We start from the raw sequence: 26,807 nt of genomic DNA, 5'->3' as shown, positions 1-26,807 counted from the left end.
GAGATTAACTGATCCAACCTGTACCCAATGCGTTCTGAAGGTTCCAGGCACTTTCTTACATATTATGTGGGAGTGTCCACCTCTTGCTCAATTTTGGACTCAGGTGGCATCCAGATTATCCGATCTGGTTTCAGCAACAATACCTGTAACGGTGCCTGTCCTGTTACTGAATAACCTAACAATGTTGAACCTTAATAACCAGCATAAGCGCACTGTACTAGCTGGCCTCACAGCTGCTAAAAAAATGATTGCATTGAGATGGAAGCCTCCTCATTCACTTTCTGTTAAATGTTGGATTCTTACATTTTTAGACGTGACTCTTATATAGATATATTATATAGATATATATACATATTTTCTGTTGACTGTTGCTTATGATTTTAAAATGCTTAATATCTTGTTGTTCTTTTTCCTTCAATAAACATTTGATCACAAAAAAAGGAATGAAGGATCTGGAGAGATTCTGTATGAAGGAATGAAGGATCTGGAGAGATTCTGTATGAAGGAATGAAGGATCTGGAGAGATTCTGTATGAAGGAATGAAGGATCTGGAGAGATTCTGTATGAAGGAACTGGTGAGATTCTGTATGAAGGAATGAAGGATCTGGAGAGATTCTGTATGAAGGAACTGGAGAGATTCTGTATGTAGAAATGAAGGATCTGGAGAGATTCTGTATGAAGGATCTGGTGAGATTCTGTATGAAGAAATGAAGGATCTGGAGAGATTCTGTATGAAGGATCTGGAGAGATTCTGTATGAAGGATCTGGTGAGATTCTGTATGAAGGAATGAAGGATCTGGAGAGATTCTGTATGAAGGAATGAAGGATCTGGAGAGATTCTGTATGAAGGATCTGGTGAGATTCTGTATGAAGGAATGAAGGATCTGGTGAGATTCTGTATGAAGGAATGAAGGATCTGGAGAGATTCTGTATGAAGGATCTGGTGAGATTCTGTATGAAGGAATGAAGGATCTGGAGAGATTCTGTATGAAGGAATGAAGGATCTGGAGAGATTCTGTATGAAGGATCTGGTGAGATTCTGTATGAAGGAATGAAGGATCTGGTGAGATTCTGTATGAAGGAATGAAGGATCTGGAGAGATTCTGTATGAAGGATCTGGTGAGATTCTGTATGAAGGAATGAAGGATCTGGAGAGATTCTGTATGAAGGAATGAAGGAACTGGAGAGATTCTGTATGAAGAAATGAAGGATCTGGAGAGATTCTCTATGAAGAAATGAAGGATCTGGAGAGATTCTTTATGAAGGAATGAAGGATCTGGAGAGATTCTGTATGAAGGAACTGGAGAGATTCTGTTTGAAGAAATGAAGGATCTGGAGAGATTCTGTATGAAGGATCTGGAGAGATTCTGTATGAAGGAACTGGAGAGATTCTGTTTGAAGAAATGAAGGATCTGGAGAGATTCTGTATGAAGGATCTGGAGAGATTCTGTATGAAGGAACAGTAGAGATTCTGTATGAAGGATCTGGAGAGATTCTGTATGAAGAAATGAAGGATTTGGAGAGATTCTGTATGAAGGAATGAAGGATCTGGAGAGATTCTGTATGAAGGAACTGGAGAAATTCTGTATGAAGGAATGAAGGATCTGGAGAGATTCTGTATGAAGGAACTGGAGAAATTCTGTATGAAGGAATGAAGGATCTGGAGAGATTCTGTATGAAGGAATGAAGGATCTGGAGAGATTCTGTATGAAGAAATTAAGGATCTGGAGAGATTCTGTATGAAGGAACGAAGGATCTGGAGAGATTCTGTATGAAGGATCTGGAGAGATTCTGTATGAAGGAATGAAGGATCTGGAGAGATTCTGTATGAAGGAACTGGAGAGATTCTGTATGAAGGATCTGGAGAGATTGTGTATGAAGAAATGAAGGAACTGGAGAGATTCTGTATGAAGGAATGAAGGATCTGGAGAGATTCTGTATGAAGGATCTGGAGAGATTCTGTATGAAGGAATGAAGGATCTGGAGAGATTCTGTATGAAGGAATGAAGGATCTGGAGAGATTCTGTATGAAGGAACTGGAGAGATTCTGTATGAAGGAATGAAGGATCTGGAGAGATTCTGTATGAAGGAATGAAGGATCTGGAGAGATTCTGTATGAAGAAATGAAGGATCTGGAGAGATTCTGTATGAAGGAACGAAGGATCTGGAGAGATTCTGTATGAAGGATCTGGAGAGATTCTGTATGAAGGAATGAAGGATCTGGAGAGATTCTGTATGAAGGAACTGGAGAGATTCTGTATGAAGGATCTGGAGAGATTGTGTATGAAGAAATGAAGGAACTGGAGAGATTCTGTATGAAGGAATGAAGGATCTGGAGAGATTCTGTATGAAGGATCTGGAGAGATTCTGTATGAAGGAATGAAGGATCTGGAGAGATTCTGTATGAAGGAATGAAGGATCTGGAGAGATTCTGTATGAAGGAACTGGAGAGATTCTGTATGAAGGAATGAAGGATCTGGAGAGATTCTGTATGAAGGAATGAAGGATCTGGAGAGATTCTGTATGAAGAAATGAAGGATCTGGAGAGATTCTGTGTGAAGGAACGAAGGATCTGGAGAGATTCTGTATGAAGGATCTGGAGAGATTCTGTATGAAGGAATGAAGGATCTGGAGAGATTCTGTATGAAGGAACTGGAGAGATTCTGTATGAAGGATCTGGAGAGATTGTGTATGAAGAAATGAAGGAACTGGAGACATTCTGTATGAAGGAATGAAGGATCTGGAGAGATTCTGTATGAAGGATCTGGAGAGATTCTGTATGAAGGAATGAAGGATCTGGAGAGATTCTGTATGAAGGAATGAAGGATCTGGAGAGATTCTGTATGAAGGAACTGGAGAGATTCTGTATGAAGAAATTAAGGATCTGGAGAGATTCTTTATGAAGGAATGAAGGATCTGGAGAGATTCTGTATGAAGGAACTGGAGAGATTCTGTATGAAGAAATGAAGGATCTGGAGAGATTCTTTATGAAGGAATGAAGGATCTGGAGAGATTCTGTATGAAGGATCTGGAGAGATTCTGTATGAAGGATCTGGAGAGATTCTGTATGAAGAAATGAAGGAACTGGAGAGATTCTGTATGAAGGATCTGGAGAGATTCTGTATGAAGAAATGAAGGAACTGGAGAGATTCTGTATGAAGAAATGAAGGAACTGGAGAGATTTTGTATGAAGAAATGAAGGAACTGGAGAGATTCTGTATGAAGGAATGAAGGAACTGGAGAGATTCTGTATGAAGGAATGAAGGATCTGGAGAGATTCTGTATGAAGGAATGAAGGATCTGGAGAGGTTCTGTATGAAGGAACTGGATAGATTCTGTATGAAGGATCGGGAGAGATTCTTTATGAAGGAATGAAGGATCTGGAGAGATTTTGAATGAAGGAACTGGAGAGATTCTGTATGAAGGAATGAAGGATCTGGAGAGATTCTGTATGAAGGAACTGGATAGATTCTGTATGAAGGATCGGGAGAGATTCTTTATGAAGGAATGAAGGATCTGGAGAGATTTTGAATGAAGGAATGAATGATAACAGAGCTGTTATCTTGGCAAAAGGAGGTTGAAAAAAGTGTTGAATAAAACATTAAATCCATGAGATTTTCCCTCCACTTTTAATTGTTTTCCTTCAATGAAAGGATATATCTTTGGAACTTTTGGAATGAATGATCAAAAGGGTAAACTGTAGATGTATCTTCTCTTCTACACTCGACCAGGTCTGTACATTTAGCACTTGTGTTATCAGTGTGATGATAGACAAAATGAAGTTCTTACAGTAAAACTTTTTATTGTGTTTTTGCTGCTGAACAATATAAACATCCACACAGAAAATACAATTCTATAGACCTCAAGTGAGGAATTAAACAGAACATAAGACTGCATATCTTCATATTCATGAACACACCACTGAAGTGACTGAACTACAGTAAGAAATCTCAATCGTAGCTCATAACGTACAGATTCTGTGCAATCGAGATGAAATCCAGCGCACATGAACATGTAGACAGTGGATGTATTCAGACACGTGTGCTTGAGTCGGTTCAGTCGTTCATCTTCATCAAGCGCAGATAAACTCTCCTGCAAACACAGTTTAACAACTCAATCAGTCATCAGTCCAACATAACCATGAGGAAGACACATGACTACAGGACAAATAATAGAAGAAGCTAAAGAGACCCTTGGCTTTTGGATGTTTAAATTGAATGAAATAAAACAACAAAAGTCCTTTTTTTCTTGTTTTATTCATGAAAGAGAAGAATGTATGTTAAAACTGGTCAGAAATGCGCCTAATGGACCAAAGGTTTGACTTGAGAGTAAAACTGTCTTCATCAGCACTCCGTAAAGGTTCAGTGTGAGTATGATTCTTTAGTGTGGCACCAGTGGCGGCTGGTGAAAAATATCTTAGGTGGGGCTGTCATATTCAGCCGGTTTCAATAGTCTGGTAACCATGGGAGTATTAGGCCTACTTTCTGCCCTTGGTATGTGTATTGTGCTTTGATGTTTATTTTGTTCTATTCCTTAACCCAGTCCCAGTGGTTCTCAAACTTTTTAGAGTTGTACCCCAAGAAGCTTTATATCCTTCTGCGTACCCACACTCTTCAGTCACACCTTTTTCAGTTAGGGACAATATTTGCCCCCTTAAATCGATTTTTTCAAGTGCATTTTTACCTTTACAAATACCTTTATAAAAAAAATAATGCTTTGAATTAAAAAAAAAAAGTTAAATAGATAAATATGCAATGATGGTAAAAATGAAGTGATGCTTTTAAATATTAAATTAAAACTGCCAGTAGGTGGAGAGTCATTGAGTCATTCATTCAGTAACGAAGCAAGTGGCTGTATTTATGAATTAATCATTGAATCATTGACTCTAAAGATTCGTTCACAATCATTGCTGTGTGCTGCAGTTCTGCTGTGGCTTTCATTAGAGCTATTAATTTATTGTAAAAATACTGACAACTGTGTTGAAAATAAACATCACTTAATATTAATATTTCGTTTGTTGAACTGTTGTATAAAATCAATGTCACTTTTGCAATCGTGTGGATCTTCATATAATGTGATCATCATTAAACACAGGAACTCACACAGAGAGTTTGAATCTTATATCGATCTCCATGCTCAGCCTGTGTCTATATTTGTTCTTCATGCTAGCAAATGCTAACTTCAATCCCTACTTTTACAAAGGTAACGTACATTGTCGAGAATGGCAGTATAGCGCGATTTGCTGAGGCAGCAGTCTGTACGAGACCTGTCATATATAGCCTATACACGCTGCTTAAATGCAGACAGTTCTGACCGCAAAAGATGAGGTAATTTGATCGTATGTCATGTATTTACAGCATTTAACCTGAGAGAAATGCATGCTCAGTTTAAATCTTATTTTAAGATGAGGTAGTATTAACGTTAAAGGAACGGCAAAATTCAGCATTTTGTTCCCGCACACCCTTCTGTCACCTCACGGTTTGAGAACCACTGCCTTTACATATCTTTGTAAAGCAAAACATAATAATAATATTACAAATAATTATTAGTATTAACCACCCAAACACAATTTAACACAAACTGCATGATACCAGTGCTCTGTGAAAAAGTCAGTAATTATTTAATGCCATATTACAAGACTGAAGCATTCTTACACAAAAACAAACAAATTGCACAAACTTTCCATTTGCATTTGAAATTTAACTCAAAAGTTTAGTTACTTTCTCAGACAGATCCCTCACTTCGGTAACTGTCCATGTTGGATCTGTCCCTGTTGTTTTAAAAAGTAATCACGGAAAGCAAAACAAGGCATTAGCATGACGCATCTAGCTAGCCAGGCCGATAGACCGCTGTCTGATGGAGATAGGCGCGCATGAGCGCGGGCGCGGGCGGGCACGCGCAGCTTGGGGCGCTAACAAAAGCGCCCATAGCTGACTAGATTTGAGCTCGCTGATTGGCTACAGTTTATGTCAAACATGTATATCTTAAATCAGCAATTGGCTAAACTGCTCCACAGACCCGCCTCTCTGGGGCGATTTCTCCAGCGCCCAGAGCTGATGAGACGTGCACGCGGGGTGTTGAAAAAGAAGACATTTTTAATTTCTATCATATTTTTCACATATACTGGGTGTATTTAATATCTTAAACACACAAATACTGACAATTTGTATGTATGATTTATGTATGTATTTACTAGGGCTGACTTCTAATAGTCGAGGATTCTACAATTCGATTCGGAGAGGTCTGATTCGACTATGAACCTCATGGTCATGTTTTGAAAGACGATGTCCTGTAGCTTACTAATGTAAATAAATAAAAATGTATTCAAAAATCTGCTTCACATTTTCAGCAGGGCTGCGGAGCGGCTGTGAGTTGACTCCACACGGTTCTCATGCGCGTTAAAAAGCTTTACGTGGTTTAATGTACTTAAACAATGATTACCAAATTCCCCTCTCATGTTGCTAGTCATAACCACTTAAAATGGTAAAAAAAAAAATCGAACCCAGAGTCCAATTATTGTGGACGCTAACTGATATTAAGCGTTTCTGCTTCACATTTTCAGCAGGGCTGCGGAGCGGCTGTGAGTTGACTCCACGCGGTTCTCATGTGCGTTAAAAAGCTGACTCCACACGGTTCTCATGTGCGTTAAAAAGCTTTACGTTGTTTAATGTACCTAAACAACGATTACCAAATTTCCCTCTCATATTGCTCCTCATAACCACTGAAAATGGTCAAAAAATCGAACCCAGAGTCCAATTATTATGGACGTTATCTGATATTAAGCGTTTCTGCTTCACATTTTCAGCAGGGCAGCGGAGCGGCTGTGAGTTGACTCCACGCGGTTCTCATGGGCGTGAAAAAGCTTTACGTGCTTTAATGTAATGTTGCTCCTCATCCAGCTTTATGTGCTTTAATGTAATGTTGCTCCTCATGTTTATGAAATGTTATGATATATGTGATGTGTTTTTTAGCTCTTCTGTTTGAAATGGAAAGAATCTAGCTGCTATCTAAAAAGAAAAAAAAAAGGTTCGACTATCAGTCGACTACGGCAAAATCTAACGAATCAGATTCGACTATGAAAATCCTTAGTCAAAACAGCCCTAGTATTTACTTATTTATTTAATGAGTGTGGCTCATAAACTGTGTTCTGGCTCATGGGGGGGTAGCGCCCTCTATTGGCCAGCCGCCCCTGTGTGGCACTTAAAGGAATCCTTCACCCAAAAATGAAGCTTCTCATGATTTACTCGCCCTCATGCTGTCCCAGGAGTACATGGCTTTATTTTTGACAGACAGTCCATCTCTGTGAGTCAATGGAAACGGGACCTCCAGTAAACATGACAGTATTCCATAAAAGCCCAGTGGATGAATCAATGACTTCTGAAGCCAAACGATAGGTGTGCGTGTGTGTGTGTGTGTGTGTGTGTGTGTGTGTGTGTGTGTGTGTGTGTGTGTGTGTGTGTGTGTGAGAGAAAAATACTAATATTGTAACTTTTTAAAATATGAACCATTGCTTCCGGCCAGCTGTTATGCATGTGTTTGTTGACATAGACGTGTACGTGTTCTGAACCTCACGCGAGAGAAATGCAGAGGAACGCCACATCAAGAGAACACACATGACCGTTAGCTGGAAGAGATGCTTCATTTCACACCGATCGTTTCGCTTCAGAAGACGCTGATTCATCCACTTGGCTTGTAATGATACCCGTCATGCTCATTTGTGTGGTTTTTGATAAGGTCCCATATACTTGCATTATATGGACTCGTGTGTTGGTTTCAGATCTGCAGAGAATGATGAGAGAAGCTTCATCTTTAACCCTTAGGGAGGTTAACAGCACTGACCGTTGAGGAGCCATCATCACAGACAGATGGGCATCTTCTTCTTCTTGTCCTTGTTGTCTTGTTCACGCCTGGACAAGCGTCTCTTGAGCTCGTCTGGCACTCGCTCGTAGCAGCGCTTACACACGGGCTTCAGGTCCATCTCCACAAACTTATCCCTGAACAACAGCACAGATCAGGAGAGAAATGAACCATTCTCAACTATGTGAGTTTAGTTGGCAGTGGTTTGACATTTTTGAACATCACATTTACATTTTCGCAGTTTCATTAATTTAGTTTCATAAGTGTTTTGCTATTAATGTCTCTATGAAATCAAAACAAACCATTCTTATTTCTTATGGAATCTTTATTCTAAAAGATTTATCGGTGCATATGATTATTGTTTTAAATTCATGTTCCTGGTAATCTCGAATCAGAATAACTTCCTCTTGCAGCAACTCTTCTCTGATGACGAGGGCGTGGCTATAAGCTGTCACTCACATGAGATCAGCCAATAGCAAACCACAACCATCCAATCAAGCCCCGCCCACATTTGCTCTTGTTCCACAGGCCGTTTCACTTGTACATACATCACAATAGGGTAATAAAGTCTAGCGCAACTTCTATTTCATGACGACTTTAAATTATGCGGGAAAAGTTTATTGTCAAACTTGTCAAATGTAAGAAAAGTGATTTTCGTTTTAGTCTTTCATTCAAAATATTTACAAAAATACAACCTTTAAATTAAGTATACTTAAAAAGAAAAGAGAAAAATAGTGTTTTCTGCAAAACTTCTTATGAGTATAAATTAAACTATATTGTGCAATATATATTATCCATTTATTAAGTTTAACAGTGATTTAGTACAGTGAAGTGGTAAGCTATGATGTCCTGTTTCACTGTGTAATGCTGGCCAAACTCCTGTATCATCCATCACTATAGGAAAGAGCAGAGAACACAGTAATGATGCGACTGAAATGTCTTAAATTAGGAATTAGAAAAGGCCTGTTTCAGTCAGCTGGAGATCGACAGTGGAGCTGGACGAGTGTGTGCTATATGGAGTATCTGGAGGAGGAGGATTCCAGTAAGGAGTGCAGACGGCCATCACGGTTTTGGAGAACAGGTTTTGAAGGCTTAAGATGGCAGAGCTCCAGGGCTTCATTAGCCCATCGTGTGGCCCGCTTAGGCTCACTCTGGTGGGCGAGAAAGTTCAATTTCAAGGGAATTCTCCAGGAATTGACCGGCTGACTTTCTGAAACTGCATCCCAGGCAGGGTGCACCATCCTGGGCATGGTTTAAATAACAAAATAAGTAAGTTTAGGTTTTGAAGCATATGGACATGGAGCTCCAGGGGGATTGTTGGCTGCAGTGCTGGCTCAGACATCCACCCTCTCAGAGCAGGTCTTTCCTCCGCAGAAAAATAGGTACTTTATATATATAAAATATGTGATGTATGTACTAGTGAAACAGCTAAAGAAGAAAAAACATGACCCTAGCCTTGATTTTATCCTTCAGTTGTTGACTTAATTATGAAAATGGACCATATGCAGTGTCGGCGCTGTGGTGGGGCATTCGAGGGCCGTGCCCCCCCTAGCGGTTATTGATGCCCCTCCTACCCATACCTGTCAACCCTCCCGTTTTTCCCGGGATTCTCCCGTATTTTACCTTACTATCCCGCTATCATCCCGTTTAAATATTTCCCCGAATTTCTCCCGTATTTTTAATCTTTCTATAAAAATATTTTTAAAAAATCCCACTGGGCGCAAACCAGTTAAGCAGAAATCCCGCCCTGCAGCTTATTTCATTGGTTAAGGTTACAATGACGGGTAGTTTTAGGGATTAGTGTTTGGTGTATTCAAACAGCAGTTTGTTTGACAGGCGATCTGACCAATCATAGTAGATTAACATGAGGATTTGAACTTGAAAAACGGAGGGTAGGCAATAGGCAACAAACGTCTTTCCATGGTCAAAACAACATTCCTTTTTATATTCATTCATGTTTATTTGATGCTATAAATATAAATTAACTATAAGGTAGAGATGGTTGGTTCACGAGCAGCTTTAACTGAGGCTCTACAGCGATCTGTCCGACACATTCAAGAGCCACAAAACGGTATTGTTTACTTTTCTTTAAAAAATTACCAAATTTGAAAGTTGAAGTGTTTGAAATTACCAAATGAGACTTTGTTTCATATCAAAAGCTGGTCTGTCTTGTCTGCCAGCGAGTTGTTAACGTTAGTGTCCTCTGAAGTAGTTTGGGGAATAAAAAAATTTGCACGAAGAAGAACAGCAGAGATGGTATTGGAGACTATGTATGTAATGTAGTATGTATGTAATACAGAGATTATGTATTTATTTATGTTAATATCTGCGCAATTAATGTGTAGTAATATCTGCATTTGTGTATACTTGGCTGCCTGTAAGAAGATATGTAAGGGATCATGTAGAGCGAGGCGGTTGTATTACATGGCTACCAACAAAATAAATCAATAATTTGACACAAAATATTGATTTAAAAAGGAGTTTATTTATTTAAAAACTATTGTATTGCTTCCGCTAAAGAAAATAATCCGTTCCGTCTCTACGGTTAAGTCCTGCGTCCATAGCAACGCTCTGTTTTTCATGGCAATGGTGTGTTAACGTTATACTTAGCAGCGGCTGTTATCAAGAAATAACAGACCACGTTATATATTAGAATTCAACCAAGCCATGTAATTGTAATAATAATAATAATAATAATTATAATAAACGTGTTTAGTTTTATATAGCATTTGTGCTGTGTTGGACTATGATGTCGCCACTGCGTCAAAATATTTGTCAAACGTCAGTGCCCCCCCGCCGATGACCCAATGCCCCTCCAGTAGATCTGCCCTGGCGCCGACTCTGACCATATGTGATTGGCTTGATTGCACACAGAGAAACTATGACACTTTCATTAATGATTACGAGTTCAAAATGAATATATGCATATATGCAGGAATTATTCACAATTAAACCAGTAACACACATTAAGAAACACACAAAAGGTCAATTCTGATTTCATGCCAACTATAAGGATTGTGTTTGTTCAGAAATGGATTTGAAACTACCATAAGAAATATCCACTGAAGTGACAACTATCCCCAATGTCCCTGATTAATTTAACATGTTTTTTATGATTAGAATGTGAATGTTTTATTTAGATATGTTACTTCCCAGCAAACATTTTAGTAATGGTACGCACTTGAGTGTCAGCTTGGAGTTGCATGTGGAGCAGCTGAAGCATTTGACACACCAGGCCTTATTCAGTGCAGACACAACTAGAAGACAAAAGAGAGAGTCAAGCATACACGTGAGTTATAAATCCTGAGACCATTATACATATAATGCAAATGTTGAACAGTGTTTAAAGCAAGCCGTCTCACCGTCTCCCTCAATGACGCGGTTGCAGTGGTTACAGACGTCTCCGAAGAGCTGGAAGACAGATGTGACACACACACTCAGATCACAAGTAGAACATCTGTGTCCAGCTGTTGTAGACACCGTTGTGTCTCAGTATCTTTCTACTGTCCCATACCCATCATCTCTATCAGGGCCTGATCACTCCTTTCACATTTTAAATGAGAAATGAGAAATCTGTACATCCTTATAAGTTATTACAGTATTCCAACAATGATTTGAAGTAAATGCCTGTATAAAGACAAGAAGCATCTGTTTCATTAATATCATATTGATATTGAAATCTTCATGTCCTTATCTTGGTATATTGAATATTTCACTACATACATGTTTTGTATTTGTTTTGCAAAAGTGTTCTGAAGATTGATAAAACTGAGCTAATTCCCAGACTGTACCTGGTTGTAGTGAGTCTCACAGTACGCCAAGCCCTTACGCTCATAGTGCCGGTGACCCAGGAACGCTTTCTCGCATTTAGCACACACAAAATGCTGCAAACACACATGTGCATGAAAGAAAGAGGGGAATAGGTAATGATCCCACTTTAGAGTTTAAAGCATCAATGATGATTAATCGTTCAAAGATCAGAATATATTTGGATGAGGCGCTGTGCTGAAATACCTCCACGTGCCACTGTTTGCCCATGGCGTTGACCACGCGGCCCTCGACGGGTCTCCTGCAGGCGCCGCAGATCGGCACGCCCAGCTTATCATGACACGGCAGACAGTAGAGCTCGCCTTTCAGCTCCCTGGCATCCGCCGTCAGCTCCTTACTGCACACACACACACACACACGGGGTTGTTGCTATACTTCTGAGGACATTCCATAGGCGTAATGGTTTTTATACTGTCCAAACTGTATATTCTATTCCCCTACACTAACCCGACCCATCACGCACGCACACGCACACACACACACACACACACACACACACACTAAACCTGCCCATCACAGAAAACTTTATGCATTTTTTAATTTTTAATAAAACACTCTTTAGTATGTTTTAAAAGCCATTTGAAATACAAAGACTCAGGAAATGTTCTCATAAATCAGGTTCACGTTGTAACACCAGTGTAATAGCCATGTCATTATACAAAATTTTGTCCTCATAAATCACAAAAACAAACGCACACACACACGCACAACCTTGAGCTCTAGAGAAGTGCTATACTTATTATAACGCTCTCAGAATTGATCCTGGGGCAGAGGGGCAGACCCTTAAAAAGGTCAAATTATGTTATATCTGGTCCTATTATTTCCATATTCATCTTTCCTCAGTCTGTAATGATGCTGTAAAAGTTCCAGCGTCCCTCCAGCGTGAGTTCTTCTCTATATCAGAGTCAGTGTTTCTGAACTCCCTGAACACTGTAGTCTTGAGTTTCTTCCGGGAACGAACACGTCACAATATTCCTCATTATAATCAACATTGAAGCGGGAAAACCAAACCACTTCTAGTAGAGTATAAAACAACAGGGACAGCGCTGTACCTAAACAGACGACTGAGAAACGTTTATCCAGTGAACTCCTGTTTATCTGGAAAATGAGAAACTCTGAGAAGCTCTCATCCGTCCAGTTGCTGGTGTGTTTGCAGTACGTTTCCTCACCCGCAGTTATTGCAGCTGAAGTGGTCAGGATGGTACGGATCGTTCTTGAAAATCAATGGAACATCTTCAACGATGGCTTGGCATTTCTGGCAGATGTACTTCCCCAAACCATGAGCCTTTTCACGGTTATGACACGGACGGCACAAATGTCTGTTGGGCAGAATTACATTAGCTGAATCTGAATTTGGAATCACATTCATGTTTACATTCAGTGCCCTACTGTCTTATCTGAGACTCACCTGCCTGCGTTCTTCACAAAGCCCACGTCTGCCAGAACAGCCTGACAGAGATCACAGCAGAAGCAGTCGGGATGCCAGCTGAGGTTCATGGCCTTTATCACACGGCCAATGACGAACTCGCCTGCAAACAGGACCAATCACACACACACACACATGCTGCAGGCATCACACACCAATGCTGAAATATGGGGGAAGTTTGTTTGAGTTGTGTGTGTTTACTCACCACACTGGTGACAGCAGGGAGCAAACAGCATCTGGAAGTCATGCTCGCAGTATTTTCTGCCTTCAAACTGCGAAAGCAAGAGCAGGAAACATGCGTCAGACGTCACAGGACAACACCTGGCTGTTCCTACTGTTCAGTGCAGATTCATGACTCCGAGTTAGACAAGTCCAAAACTCACGGCTTATGGAAACATAGGAGTTATATGGACTATTGTTCTGTAGCACATATCATAATAAAGCCAACTTCACTTCTCGGGTTTGAGTGAACGTTGCCATTTTATCCATGTTCCCGAGTGCATCAATGATTACAAAACATTTTATTAAGAGTCATTTATTTAGAGTGTTCCAGGTGTTTATTCATTTCCCCCCCTCTTTTCAAGTAAAATGATTAACATCTAAGCAAAACGTGTTTTCTGTGAATGGATAATCAAATTAAATGTTTGTGTCTTCAACACCACTTTACATCGCAAAGTCATCCTCTAGGAAATGACATAATTTTTGGTGGGAAAACAATAGCACAAACATCACTGAGTAATGGATTCAGAGATGGTTTGTGGTATTAGTTGGTTTTCGCCAGGGCAAATCATTCATCCTTTAAAAACTTTATTTAATATACCTTTATACAAATTTCATGAGAAAAATTAAAATATACCTAAAAATAAAATTTAGCAAAATGTCATAATCGACAGTGTTATTAATGGTCCATGTGATATGTGTCAAATTTGAGGTATGTTCACTTTTTCATAAAAGCATGAAACTTGGTACACTTGAACAGTTTGCGGCCCTGAACATTTTCAGAAATGGAGCCATTGCAAAATGGCCGCCACAAGGCGTTTTTGCGATGGCTCCATTTCTGAAAATGTTCAGGGTTGCAAACTATTAAAGTGTACCAAGTTTCATGCTTTTATGAAAAAGTGAACATCATTTTCACATGTCAAGTCACCTTTATTTATATAGCACTTTTTACAAAACAGAGTGTTTCAAAGCAGCTTTACAGAGATAACAGGAAAATGCAACAAAGTTTGTTTCTAAAAGAAAATAGCGTCACAGCTTAAGTAAGTTCAGTGATTTTTTATTTTGTTGTAAAAAAGTTATTAATTTAGTTCATTTATATTTATATAGCCGCTCTGGAGAAAGTCGTCAGTCCTCATATAATGGTGTCAATGCAGGAGATCAATATTATTGTTGAATATTAAATTAAATGTCCCCAACTAAGCCAGACAAAAGCCAAAGGCAACAGTGGCAAGGAACCAAAACTCCATCAATGACAGAATGGGGAAAAAACCCTTGGGAGAACGCAGACTCAGTCGCTCAGTTCTCCTCTGGCCAACGAACAAACAGTGTGTGATTATGATTCAGGCAGCATTATAGGTCAGACGTCAGATTAGATCAGAATATTATCCAGTTCCATCTGGTTGAAGATCGGAGTCATGCTGGTATGGAGACGGGTTTGTTGAGGATCAGTGCCGATGGCTGTCGTGTCGATGAGGCCTTCACAGGAGAGAGTCTAGTAGACACAATCTCTGCTGACACTTCAGGGTGACACATATCACCTGGACTATAAAGCAATTTGTGTTTCTGCTGCACTCAGAGCATTAAAGCATTTGAGTCTCTTTAGAGACTTCACAGCAAAATCTGAATATGGTTGAAATGAAATGTCTGTAAAGCACATGATCTCAGGTCTAGAATAAATAACTTTTGTCTAAGTGCGATCTGATATAGTACTGTAGCATTGCCATCAGTTCATATAAGGGGCTGGAGATTGCGTTATATCCTCACACAGATAGTCATAGAAACATGTAACGGCGGTGTCTGACCTCGTAGAAGAGGCCGTGCAGGAACTGCTGAAAGCACTGCGCGCAGACGAAGCACTGCTCGTGGAACAGCTCGCCGTTGCTGTTCACCATCCTCTCCGTCGCCGTGAAGCCGGCCTTACAGCGCTCACACACCGCGTGGGCCAGCGCATTCGTCATGTTGCTGTGGAGACAGAGGTTCATCTTCTGATAAAATATACTAGTCTTTGTGACATGTTAAGTGTTTTTAATATTTTCTCTGGCTTTTGGTTCATCAGAATTAGTTTTTACATCTTAATGGTTGTGTACCTCTCAAATGGAAAGAAACACCCACTGGCACTGACTGCTCTGCGTCTGGACATTGAGCACACCTGTGCGGCGCAATCACTGAGGAGCGTTAGATTCTAGAGGCTTTATAAAAAGCACGTCTAAGTGTGGTCGTGTCTTTCTCCCTCTACGTGTGTTCATGTTCTGTGGGCTTTAAAGGTCTATCGGCGTTTATTTCCTGACGTTTTTCCCTGGTGAGTCGCCTGGTTTATTGTTCTCTAACAGATGCAATACATGGTTTAATGATGTATTTGTTATTAGGGATGTGTGTGTGAGAGATGGCGAGCACAGTAAGCATTTAAAGCATGTTTCCTATGTCCGTTTCCTATGTCTGTTTCCTATGTCCGTTTCCTACACTGGTTTCCTATGTCTGTTTTCTATGTCCGTTTCCTATGTCCGTTTCCTATGTCCGTTTTTTATGTCCGTTTCCTATGTCTGTTTCCTATGTCTGTTTCCTATGTCTGTTTCCTATGTCCGTTTCCTACACCGGTTTCCTATGTCCATTTCCTATGTCCGTTTCCTACACCGGTTTCTTACGTCCGTTTCCTATGTCTGTTTTCTATGTCCGTTTCCTATGTCCGTTTCCTATGTCCGTTTTTTATGTCCGTTTCCTATGTCCGTTTCCTATGTCCGTTTCCTATGTCTGTTTCCTATGTCCGTTTCCTATGTCCGTTTCCTACACCGGTTTCCTATGTCCGTTTCCTCTGTCTGTTTCCTATGTCCGTTTTCTATGTCCGTTTCCTATGTCCGTTTCCTATGTCCGTTTTTTATGTCCGTTTCCTATGTCCGTTTCCTATGTCTGTTTCCTACACCGGTTTCCTATGTCCGTTTCCTATGTCCGTTTCCTGTGTCCGTTTCCTATGTCCGTTTCCTATGTCTGTTTCCTATGCCCGTTTCCTATGTCCGTTTCCTACACCGGTTTCCTATGTCCGTTTCCTATGTCTGTTTCCTATGTCCGTTTCCTATGTCCGTTTCCTATGTCCGTTTTTTATGTCCGTTTCCTATGTCCGTTTCCTATGTCTGTTTCCTACACCGGTTTCCTATGTCCGTTTCCTATGTCTGTTTCCTATGTCTGTTTCCTATGTCCGTTTCCTATGTCTGTTTCCTATGTCTGTTTCCTATGTCCGTTTCCTATGTCTGTTTCCTATGCCTGTTTCCTATGTCCGTTTCCTACACCGGTTTCCTATGTCCGTTTCCTATGTCCGTTTCCTATGTCCGTTTTTTATGTCCGTTTCCTATGTCCGTTTCCTATGTCTGTTTCCTACACCGGTTTCCTATGTCCGTTTCCTGTGTCCGTTTCCTATATCCGTTTCCTATGTCTGTTTCCTATGCCTGTTTTCTATGCCCTTTTCCTATGTCCGTTTCCTATGTCCGTTTCCTATGCCTGTTTTCTATGCCCTTTTCCTATTTCTGTTTCCTATGTCCATTTCCTATGTCCATTTGCTATGTCCGTTTCCTATGCCCTTTTTTAGGGATGTGTGTGTGAGAGATGGCGAGCACAGTAAGCATTTAAAGCCTGTTTCCTATGTCCGTTTCCTTTGTCCATTTCCTACACCGGTTTCCTATGTCCGTTTCCTATGTCTGTTTCCTATGTCTATTTCCTATGCCTGTTTCCTATGTCTGTTTCCTATGTCCGTTTCCTATGCCCTTTTCCTATGCCTATTTCCTATGTCTGTTTCCTATGTCCGTTTCCTATGCCTGTTTCCTATGTCCGTTTCCTATGTCTGTTTCCTATGTCCGTTTCCTATGTCCGTTTCCTATGTCCGTTTCCTATGTCTGTTTCCTATGTCCATTTCCTATACCGGTTTCCTATGTCCGTTTTCTATGTCTGATTCCTATGTCTGTTTCCTATGCCTGTTTCCTATGTCTGTTTCCTATGTCCGTTTCCTATGCCCTTTTCCTATGCCTGTTTCCTATGTCCGTTTCCTATGTCCGTTTCCTATGTCCGTTTCCTATGTCCATTTCCTATGCCCTTTTCCTATGTCTGTTTCCTATGTCCATTTCCTATGTCCGTTTCCTATGTCCGTTTCCTATGTCCGTTTCCTATGTCCATTTCCTATGCCCTTTTCCTATGTCTGTTTCCTATGTCCGTTTCCTATGCCCGTTTCCTATGCCTGTTTCCTATGTCTGTTTCCTATGTCCGTTTACTATGCCTGTTTCCTATGTCCGTTTCCTATGTATGTTTCCTATGCCGTTTTCCTATTTCTGTTTCCTATGTCCATTTCCTATGTCCATTTGCTATGTCCGTTTCCTATGCCCTTTTTTAGGGATGTGTGTGTGAGAGATGGCGAGCACAGTAAGCATTTAAAGCCTGTTTCCTATGTCCGTTTCCTATGTCCATTTCCTACACCGGTTTCCTATGTCCGTTTCCTATGTCTGTTTCCTATGTCTGTTTCCTATGCCTGTTTCCTATGTCTGTTTCCTATGTCCGTTTCCTATGCCCTTTTCCTATGCCTGTTTCCTATGTCTGTTTCCTATGTCTGTTTCCTATGTCCGTTTCCTATGTCCGTTTCCTATGTCTGTTTCCTATGTCTGTTTCCTATGTCCGTTTCCTACACCGGTTTCTTACGTCCATTTCCTATGTCCATTTCCTATGTCCGTTTCCTATGTCTGTTTCCTATGTCCGTTTCCTATGTCCGTTTCCTATGTCTATTTCCTATGTCCGTTTCCTATGTCCGTTTCCTGTGTCCGTTTCCTATGTCCGTTTCCTATGTCCATTTCCTACACCGGTTTCCTATGTCCGTTTCCTATGTCTGTTTCCTGTGCCTGTTTCCTATGTCTGTTTCCTATGTCCGTTTCCTATGCCCTTTTCCTATGCCTGTTTCCTATGTCCGTTTCCTATGTCCGTTTCCTATGCCCTTTTCCTATGTCTGTTTCCTATGTCCGTTTCCTAAGTCCGTTTCCTATGTCCGTTTCCTATGTCCATTTCATACACCGGTTTCCTATGCCCTTTTCCTATGTCTGTTTCCTATGTCCGTTTCCTATGTCCGTTTCCTATGCCCGTTTCCTATGCCCGTTTCCTATGTCTGTTTCCTATGTCCGTTTCCTATGTTCATTTCCTATGCCCGTTTCCTATGCCCGTTTCCTATGCCCTTTTCCTATGCCCTTTTCCTATGTCCGTTTCCTATGTCCGTTTCCTATGCCTGTTTTCTATGCCCTTTTCCTATGTCTGTTTCCTATGTCCGTTTCCTATGTCCGTTTCCTATGCCTGTTTTCTATGCCCTTTTCCTATGTCCGTTTCCTATGTACGTTTCCTATGCCTGTTTTCTATAACCTTTTCCTATGTCTGTCCGTTTCCTATGTCCGTTTCCTATGTCTGTTTCCTATGTCCGTTCCCTACACCGGTTTCTTACGTCCATTTCCTATGTCCATTTCCTATGTCCGTTTCCTATGTCCGTTTCCTATGTCCGTTTCCTATGTCCGTTTCCTGTGTCCGTTTCCTATGTCCATTTCCTATGTCCATTTCCTACACCGGTTTCCTATGTCCGTTTCCTATGTCCGTTTCCTATGTCCATTTCCTATGTCCCTTTCCTACACCGGTTTCCTATGTCCGTTTCCTATGCCTGTTTCCTATGTCCGTTTCCTATGTCCGTTTCCTATGTCCGTTTCCTATGCCCTTTTCCTATGTCTGTTTACTATGTCTGTTTCCTATGTCCGTTTCCTATGTCCGTTTCCTATGTCCGTTTCCTATGTCCATTTCATACACCGGTTTCCTATGCCCTTTTCCTATGTCTGTTTCCTATGTCCGTTTCCCATGCCCGTTTCCTATGCCCGTTTCCTATGTCTGTTTCCTATGTCCATTTCCTATGCCCGTTTCCTATGCCCGTTTCCTATGCCCTTTTCCTATGCCTGTTTTCTATGCCCTTTTCCTATGTCCGTTTCCTATGTCCGTTTCCTATGCCTGTTTTCTATGCCCTTTTCCTATGTCTGTTTCCTATGTCCGTTTCCTATGTCCGTTTCCTATGTCTGTTTCCTATGTCCGTTTCCTATGTCCGTTTCCTATGTCCGTTTTCTATGCCCTTTTTCTATGCCTGTTTTCTATGCCCTTTTCCTATGTCCGTTTTCTATGTCCGTTTCCTATGTCCGTTTCCTATGTCCGTTTCCTATGCCTGTTTCCTATGTCCGTTTCCTATGTCCGTTTCCTATGTCCGTTTTCTATGCCCTTTTCCTATGTCTGTTTCCTATGTCTGTTTCCTATGTCCGTTTCCTATGTCCGTTTCCTATGTCCGTTTCCTATGTCCGTTTTCTATGCCCTTTTCCTATGTCTGTTTCCTATGTCTGTTTCCTATGTCCGTTTCCTATGTCCGTTTCCTATGTCCGTTTTCTATGCCCTTTTTCTATGCTTGTTTTCTATGCCCTTTTCCTATATCCGTTTTCTATGTCCGTTTCCTATTTCCGTTTTCTATGCCCTTTTCCTATGTCCGTTTCCTATGTCCGTTTCCTATGTCCGTTTCCTATGTCCGTTTTCTATGCCCTTTTTCTATGCCTGTTTTCTATGCCCTTTTCCTATGTCCGTTTTCTATGTCCGTTTCCTATGTCCGTTTCCTATGCCCGTTTTCTATGCCCTTTTTCTATGTCTGTTTCCTATGCCCGTTTTCTATGCCCTTTTTCTATGTCTGTTTCCTATGCCCTTTTCCTATGTCCGTTTCCTATGCCCGTTTTCTATGCCCTTTTTCTATGTTTGTTTCCTATGTCTGTTTCCTATGTCGGTTTCCTATGTCCGTTTCCTATGTCCGTTTTCTTTGCCCTTTTTCTATGCTTGTTTTCTATGCCCTTTTCCTATGTCCGTTTTCTATGTTCGTTTCCTATGTCCGTTTCCTATGCCCGTTTTCTATGCCCTTTTTCTATGTCTGTTTCCTATGCCCTTTTCCTATGTCCGTTTTCTATGTCCGTTTCCTATGTCTGTTTCCTTTATTTATATTTCACGAGTTCACACTTACAAATAAGTCAGATAGAATAAATGTGTATTTGGCGTGCTGTCCGAGGAGAGGGCTCCAGGCTCGGTATTTGGCCCGAACCCAGAGTACTCCCCCCGTATTCCTGGCTGTGAAAGAACAAGCCAAGAGTTAGGAGTCGGGGTGGTGGAGGGATGCTGAAAACTGTCAAGGAAGTTAGATGAGTTGACAGAGTGAATATATATATGCTTCCTCTCATGCTGATAGGGTAGACATGGTAATTGTTTGATGAGTTGATTGGTTGCTTGCCCTTTTTCCGTTTCCTATGTCCGTTTCCTATGTCCGTTTCCTATGTCCGTTTCCTATGTCCGTTTCCTATGCCTGTTTTCTATGCCCTTCTCCTATGTCTGTTTCCTTTATTTATATTTCACGAGTTCACACTTACAAATAAGTCAGATAGAATAAATGTGTATTTGGCGTGCTGTCCGAGGAGAGGGCTCCAGGCTCGGTATTTGGCCCGAACCCAGAGTACTCCCCCCGTATTCCTGGCTGTGAAAGAACAAGCCAAGAGTTAGAAGTCGGGGTGGTGGAGGGATGCTGAAAACTGTCAAGGAAGTTAGATGAGTTGACAGAGTGAATATATATATGCTTCCTCTCATGCTGATAGGGTAGACATGGTAATTGTTTGATGAGTTGATTGATTGCTTGATTATTTGAACGTGCTCCTCCCGAACTTTGTTAATAAAACATCATACAATACTGATTGTGCCTGTCCTTCACTGACAATGTTCAAAAGAACTGAGCTCTTCTGACAGCCATATGAAGAAGTTTCTGTAGAGTGTGTAGTTAATTGACATATGGCTAAGCCACGCCCCCTCCACTCACTCGGACAAACAGTCAACATTCGGTGACAGGCGCTATGGCAGCTGTCACAGTAGGAGATATTTCACAGGAGGCATTTTTTTTATTTTTGGAGACAGAAAGATTATATATCATCTGGAAGTCACCAAAAGGGCCTTAAAGGTGCCTTGTGTAATGTCCACCAAAAAATCAATTCATACTCCACATTCCATACCAGATGGGGGCAGTATACCTCCAGAAAGTGAGTTGGTCTACTCTAGAGTAACAACCGAGAAACGGCATAGTCTCTATGCTCCGCCCCTACCTTCACAACGACCTTAGAGCCATAGCCGAAGCCGAGGCAACTCCTAATAGAGGACGTTTTGACTCCAGAGGAACGTTGGTTGATGTCAAGTGATTTTGAAATATGACATCTTCAAGCTACTCCCCTTCACCTTTACCAGTGAATATGTTCATATTTGTGAGACACACGCAATTGACACTTTTCACATGCTCTCACGCCACACGTCAATTTTCTCACGCACAGAAAAATCGCGAAGCAAAGAGGACACGGAGACCCACAGACTAGACAGAGCAGGTTAGTTATGATATAAAAAAATCTCAGCTCTCAGATTCTGTCAATTTTATTACGCAATTCAAACTATAAATACCGTTTTGGCGCTTGCAAATGTTACACGACAGATCCCTAGCGCACGTGAACCGATCATCTCTACTAGCTAATAGTAAAAAAACACGAACACTGTTGAAAGATACAGTAGGCTACAACTTACCAAAATGTATTCCTCATACATAATATTGACCAATCAGTGTTTTTTATCAGCGTGAAGAGGTCAATAACATAGCTGGAGAACAATTATGTCAGATTTAACTCAGGAAAGCCATTTAATAAACATAATATAGGTCACGTAGTTTGCGATTCCGAGCGCGTTTTTTCCCTGCAGCGGGTGGTTGTGGTGGTAGGGGTCTCTTGCCAAGGGCTTCAGCCATTCTTCCGCTCTCTTCCCTGAACTGAAATGTAGTAGTGGGCTGTACTTTCCACACGATTGACATCAGGTTCAAGTACGCCCACAAGCCGTGCGAGTTATTCATGTACTGCAGTTTGGCTGGTGGTTATGTTGCCCGCATACCGCCTCCCTTGGCCGAAACTGGTATTATGACACCTGTCGGGCCGTGACTAGTAATTTAGCATGCTAATTCAGGTTGATATCTCTGCAGCACTATAACTTGACATTTTTTTAATGACATAATCACCCTTATTTCTTCTCATTCTTTTGATGCGTGTAGCTCATTTTTTGGATATTTTTACCTCAATTTTTACACATGGCACCTTTAAATTTACAGGTCACGGTGTAAACGTGATAAACCGCATCTCGTTGCCATCACCATCTCAGACAACAAGATAGAGAATTAGCATTGTTCATGCACTGCAGGGTAAGAAGTGTGATTTACTTTCAATTTATTAATGTATTATTATTACTTTCAATTTATTAATCTAACTTGACGTGACTTGTAAAATATGCTATGGTAATTGCTACTAGCTTATTTTTTATCTAGACTTAGCTTAAAGCTCCGTATTAGCATAGCTAGATTTTTCTTCTGCTAAAGCAGCGTTTTGTAATATACTAGGCTGTGCTAAACATCTGTTAACAGTAAAAAGTTCCATGTCACTGATCTGACACATCTACCGCATAACTTCCAGAGCAGACACTTATCTCGGTTGAGATGTGGCTTGGGAAAGGGTAAAAAAATACACACCGTCGCCCAGCCTCTCATGATACCTAGTGTCAGAGTTGCATGTACCCCATGCACACCGTTTGACCATTTTAAACGTAAAATGACAAGAAAAAACATAAAAACGAATGAAAACTGACTAACTGCAATGCATTTCAATGGACGTGGAAGCAGAGAATGTCCGAGTGTATTGGGTTAGCTATGCGCACTGTGATTGGCTCATCGCGTTTGGGGGTGTGGCTTAGCCATAGGTCAATTGAAAGGGTCTTACCGTTGCTTAAGGTTACCGTTGCTTCTTGTTATTCTTCTGGTTATTTCCCTATGGCGACTGATGAATCAGAAGTCTCACACCTTCACATCAATAGAAAAATGACATACCGACTACTGACATACCGTCATCTGAAGGCAGCATAGATGTGTCTGCCTATGATATCCCACAATCCTTTGCTGTCAAATCATTAGAGCCGTTATTGTGTTCTGTGGTGAGTGAGATTAAGCCACAAATACTGTGGACTCGCTGTAAAGAGTCACTGGATGAAAGCATCCACCAAAGCACTCCACACTAGGCAGAGAGTATGACGAATATTACAGCCGTTTGTCTATATGTGGCTCTTTGTGAAGGTCAGACATGCAGCACTGGACAAACATCTATGGCACGTGGATCTGCATATATGGCTGTGAAGCGTTAACTAGCCTCAGCGTCTCATACACACTGCACATGAAAGGGAAACACTGTCTTGAACCGATCAGTTGTTTCTCACTCCGTCAGGATGTTGAGTCCTCAGCTGAGAGATTATTGTGCATTTTTCAGTAAAAAATGTCTTTAAGTTGCCTAAATAAAGTCTATGCTTAATAGAGAAATATAGAAGTTCAGCTAACCCTTTCTATACATTTCCAAACTTCAGACTCATTGACGCAACTTAATTTCTGAAAAGGTTTTTTGCCTGTAGACTATAGTGATTAGATTTCCAGTTTTGCACTTGAACTTGAGATCGCGAGTAAAGAATTAATTTTTCTATTGCTGTGAAGGTGTGAGACTTCTGATTCATCAGTCGCCTTAGAGAAATAACCAGAAGAATAACAAAGTGCAGCAAACTGTAATATTTGCACTACAAACCAGTTTGTTTATGATTATGGTAATAAAATAATATCAGCTTGTAATATAAAGCAGCATAACAGACTGTTTTTGTACAGGTAAGATAACTGGAAGCAGATGAGAGCAGAAGCCTCGACACAATTAAGGGAACATTTTTAGAAAAAAGGTTAAACACAGATTATATTTTATTTTATATTTACAGATTTACTGTTGTTTACTGCTGAAGATTCATGTAAAAGCCAGCCAGTGATCAAACATGGAAACAAACTGTTCTAATAATCTGCTTTCAAGACACTATATTTACATTTACACGTAGTAGTCGCTTTTATCTATTTATCATACAAGAGTCAGCCACAATTGAGTAGTATATAGTTGAGTATGAGTATATTTTAGTGAATATGCAGAGGCTGTTGAAGCGGGAGACTCACGATCGCACGTAGAAGTCGCAGAACTCCTTGTAGACTTTGACATCGCTGCGACGGGGAAGCTCAGATTCAGCAGAGATCTCCGTGTGCTGCTGGAGGCCATTGATGCTCGCCGCGGGACTCTCGTCCTCCATCACAGAGACCACAGAGAACAGAAAGACCAAAGAGAGATCAGAGAGACCACAGACAACAGAGAGACCAGAGAGACCAGAGAGAACAGAGAGGCCAGAGAGACCACAGGACTGGTGAAGCTCGTGTGAGAGACTGAGTCAATAATAGACTGAGAGAGTCTGTCCCGCTGCTTCTTCTGACCTCATGCCTGAAACCTCTCAATAAACCACACTTCAACTGCCTACAAGTGCTTAGTTTGTTTGCATTTTGTCATCTTTTACTCTACAAAAATAACTATCCCTAATGATCTTAATAATCTTAGATATTTTGGTTGAGATAAGCAATGTGCAATTTGGTTGCACCCAGACTCTCACATTAACATTAAGAACCAGTAGAGCAATAACTACTTGTAATAATGTATGTTAATCTATTGTTTAGATCTAGTTTCTCAGTTTACATGTGTTGCTGTTTCCTGGGCTCATCATACCACTTTATCCATCAGACAAAGAGAGATTTACATTTAAAGATGGTTTTATGCTCTATAGAAGCAACTGATTTAAATTTGACCCAACAGTGAACAATAAACTTTATTCCTTACACACTAAGAGAGTTAATCGCAGCAACACATTCCTCCTCTGCTCTCCATGTGTCTATAAATACCCCTCGGCTCATCTCCAAACCCAGCAGCTGATGAAACCACAGAGCTAAGTTGGGAATGTGGGGCATGGAAGCACTCGAGGCCTCTGAACCTTGTGCTTCTGCTCGGAGACAAAGCTCATTTACACTGGAAAACAGATCCACTTCGGAGAATCACAGAGAAAACTTGCTCAAAACTTGTGAAGGTTCTCCTGAAGTCAAATCAAATCCTTGTTTTAGGGAAATAATTCAATATGGAATTAAATGATACTATATAATTTAAACAAAAAAAGCTTTTAGATCATTCTTTTTAGAGCCCTGCACGGGCCTCAAATCTAGGCCCGAGCCCGGCCCTGGCCCGAGATGCTCAGGCCCTCGCCCGACCCGTGTCCGACAGCTCATCAGAATAGGCTCTATGCACGATCGCTTCCGCGTTTTATCTCAGCCCGCCCAGTTACATCCGGTGCTGCGTCAGAAGCCGTTTTTGCATTAGGTGGAGATAATGGCAAATTACACTCTCTGTTTACAAGAACTTCCAGCGGTTAACGTGAATGATGTTAACAATATTGTGAGGCAGTTAACTGTCAGAAAGAGAAGTAAGAAAGAGAAGTTCTTTAAATTAAAAATTTCGAGCTACATCGACAACTTTGAGGGTGAGTATTCTCTCATATCACGCGAAATCCGACTAGCGAATCAGTTTCTAAAATCGTTGTCTCCGTTTCTGAGAAAATTAATTTTATTAAAGTGAATTGTCCTATAGAATGCGCTATGCGGAAGTAAAGACGCCGGCTGAGATCCTACCGGAAATATGTCAGCAGCGTTCGTGCATAGAGCCTATTATCAGCCCGAGTCCGACCCGAGCCCGTTTTTTTTTTTTTTTTTTTTCACAGCGGCAGACTGCCATTAAAATATGTCCGTTTTGTTCGTTATGTTTCTTTTCTTTTCATTTCTTTATTAAGCTAATTTAGACAAATATTTGGAGCATAAAAAAAATGACGACCAAGCAAGCCGAGCCAACAGCGAGTAAAACATGTTTGATCAATTTAGCCTCTCAAATCAACGCTAATACTTTACTTAGCTACAATAAAATCCATAGATATAAAACACTTCAAGCATATCACACATACAGTTAGTTTAATGTTTATTTATTAAACCACAGTGAGTAATTTTTTTTGAAATACTGAGGCAGGCTCAGGCTGCTCGCAACAGCGCTCGCAAACGAAATGAGCAATAGCCAATCTAAACAAATTAAATTAAATAAATCCAAAACAAACTTGCAGGTTATCTTACCTCAAAAATGCACCACAGAACATGGCCATTCTTTTTTTCCAGTAGTTTCCAACAGTTAAACGAAAATAAAGTCCAATCAAACGAAAAACGAAAAACATCAGTAGTTTCCAACAGTTAAACGAAAATAAAGTCCATTCAAACGAAAAGTTAGAATAGTCTCTTACAGAGCATCGTGGAGAAAAAGAATAGCATCCACAGTGGAAGATTTTAACCCAGTCCTCTCTTCTATCACGCGCGATTTTTCTCTTAATATTCTCCATTATTTGCACATGAGGTGAATCGTTGGTTCCGCTGACGGGAAACCACCTGTGTGCGCGTGCGTGCGTG

The 26,807-nt window shown here is 40.7% G+C and overlaps 1 protein-coding gene across 1 annotated transcript; it reads right to left on the bottom strand.

The window, feature by feature from the left end:
- Positions 1–3,782: 3,782 nt before the first annotated feature.
- On the bottom strand, positions 3,783–25,598 carry LOC308692854 (LIM and senescent cell antigen-like-containing domain protein 1). The gene is made up of 11 exons (XM_081369285.1): positions 24,447–25,598; positions 15,133–15,292; positions 13,317–13,383; positions 13,094–13,214; positions 12,855–13,004; positions 11,872–12,022; positions 11,649–11,741; positions 11,220–11,268; positions 11,039–11,114; positions 7,840–7,994; positions 3,783–4,092 (listed from the first exon to the last, which is right to left on the bottom strand). The coding sequence occupies exons 1-10, from the start codon at positions 24,575–24,577 to the stop codon at positions 7,856–7,858; spliced, it is 1,137 nt and encodes a 378-aa protein (XP_081225411.1). The 5' UTR covers positions 24,578–25,598; the 3' UTR covers positions 3,783–4,092; positions 7,840–7,855.
- Positions 25,599–26,807: the final 1,209 nt, after the last annotated feature.

This window comes from Scardinius erythrophthalmus (assembly GCF_964197995.2).
Source record: "Scardinius erythrophthalmus genome assembly, chromosome: 6".
Lineage (NCBI taxonomy): Eukaryota > Metazoa > Chordata > Actinopteri > Cypriniformes > Leuciscidae > Scardinius > Scardinius erythrophthalmus.
This window is presented reverse-complemented; position numbering and strand designations above follow the sequence as displayed.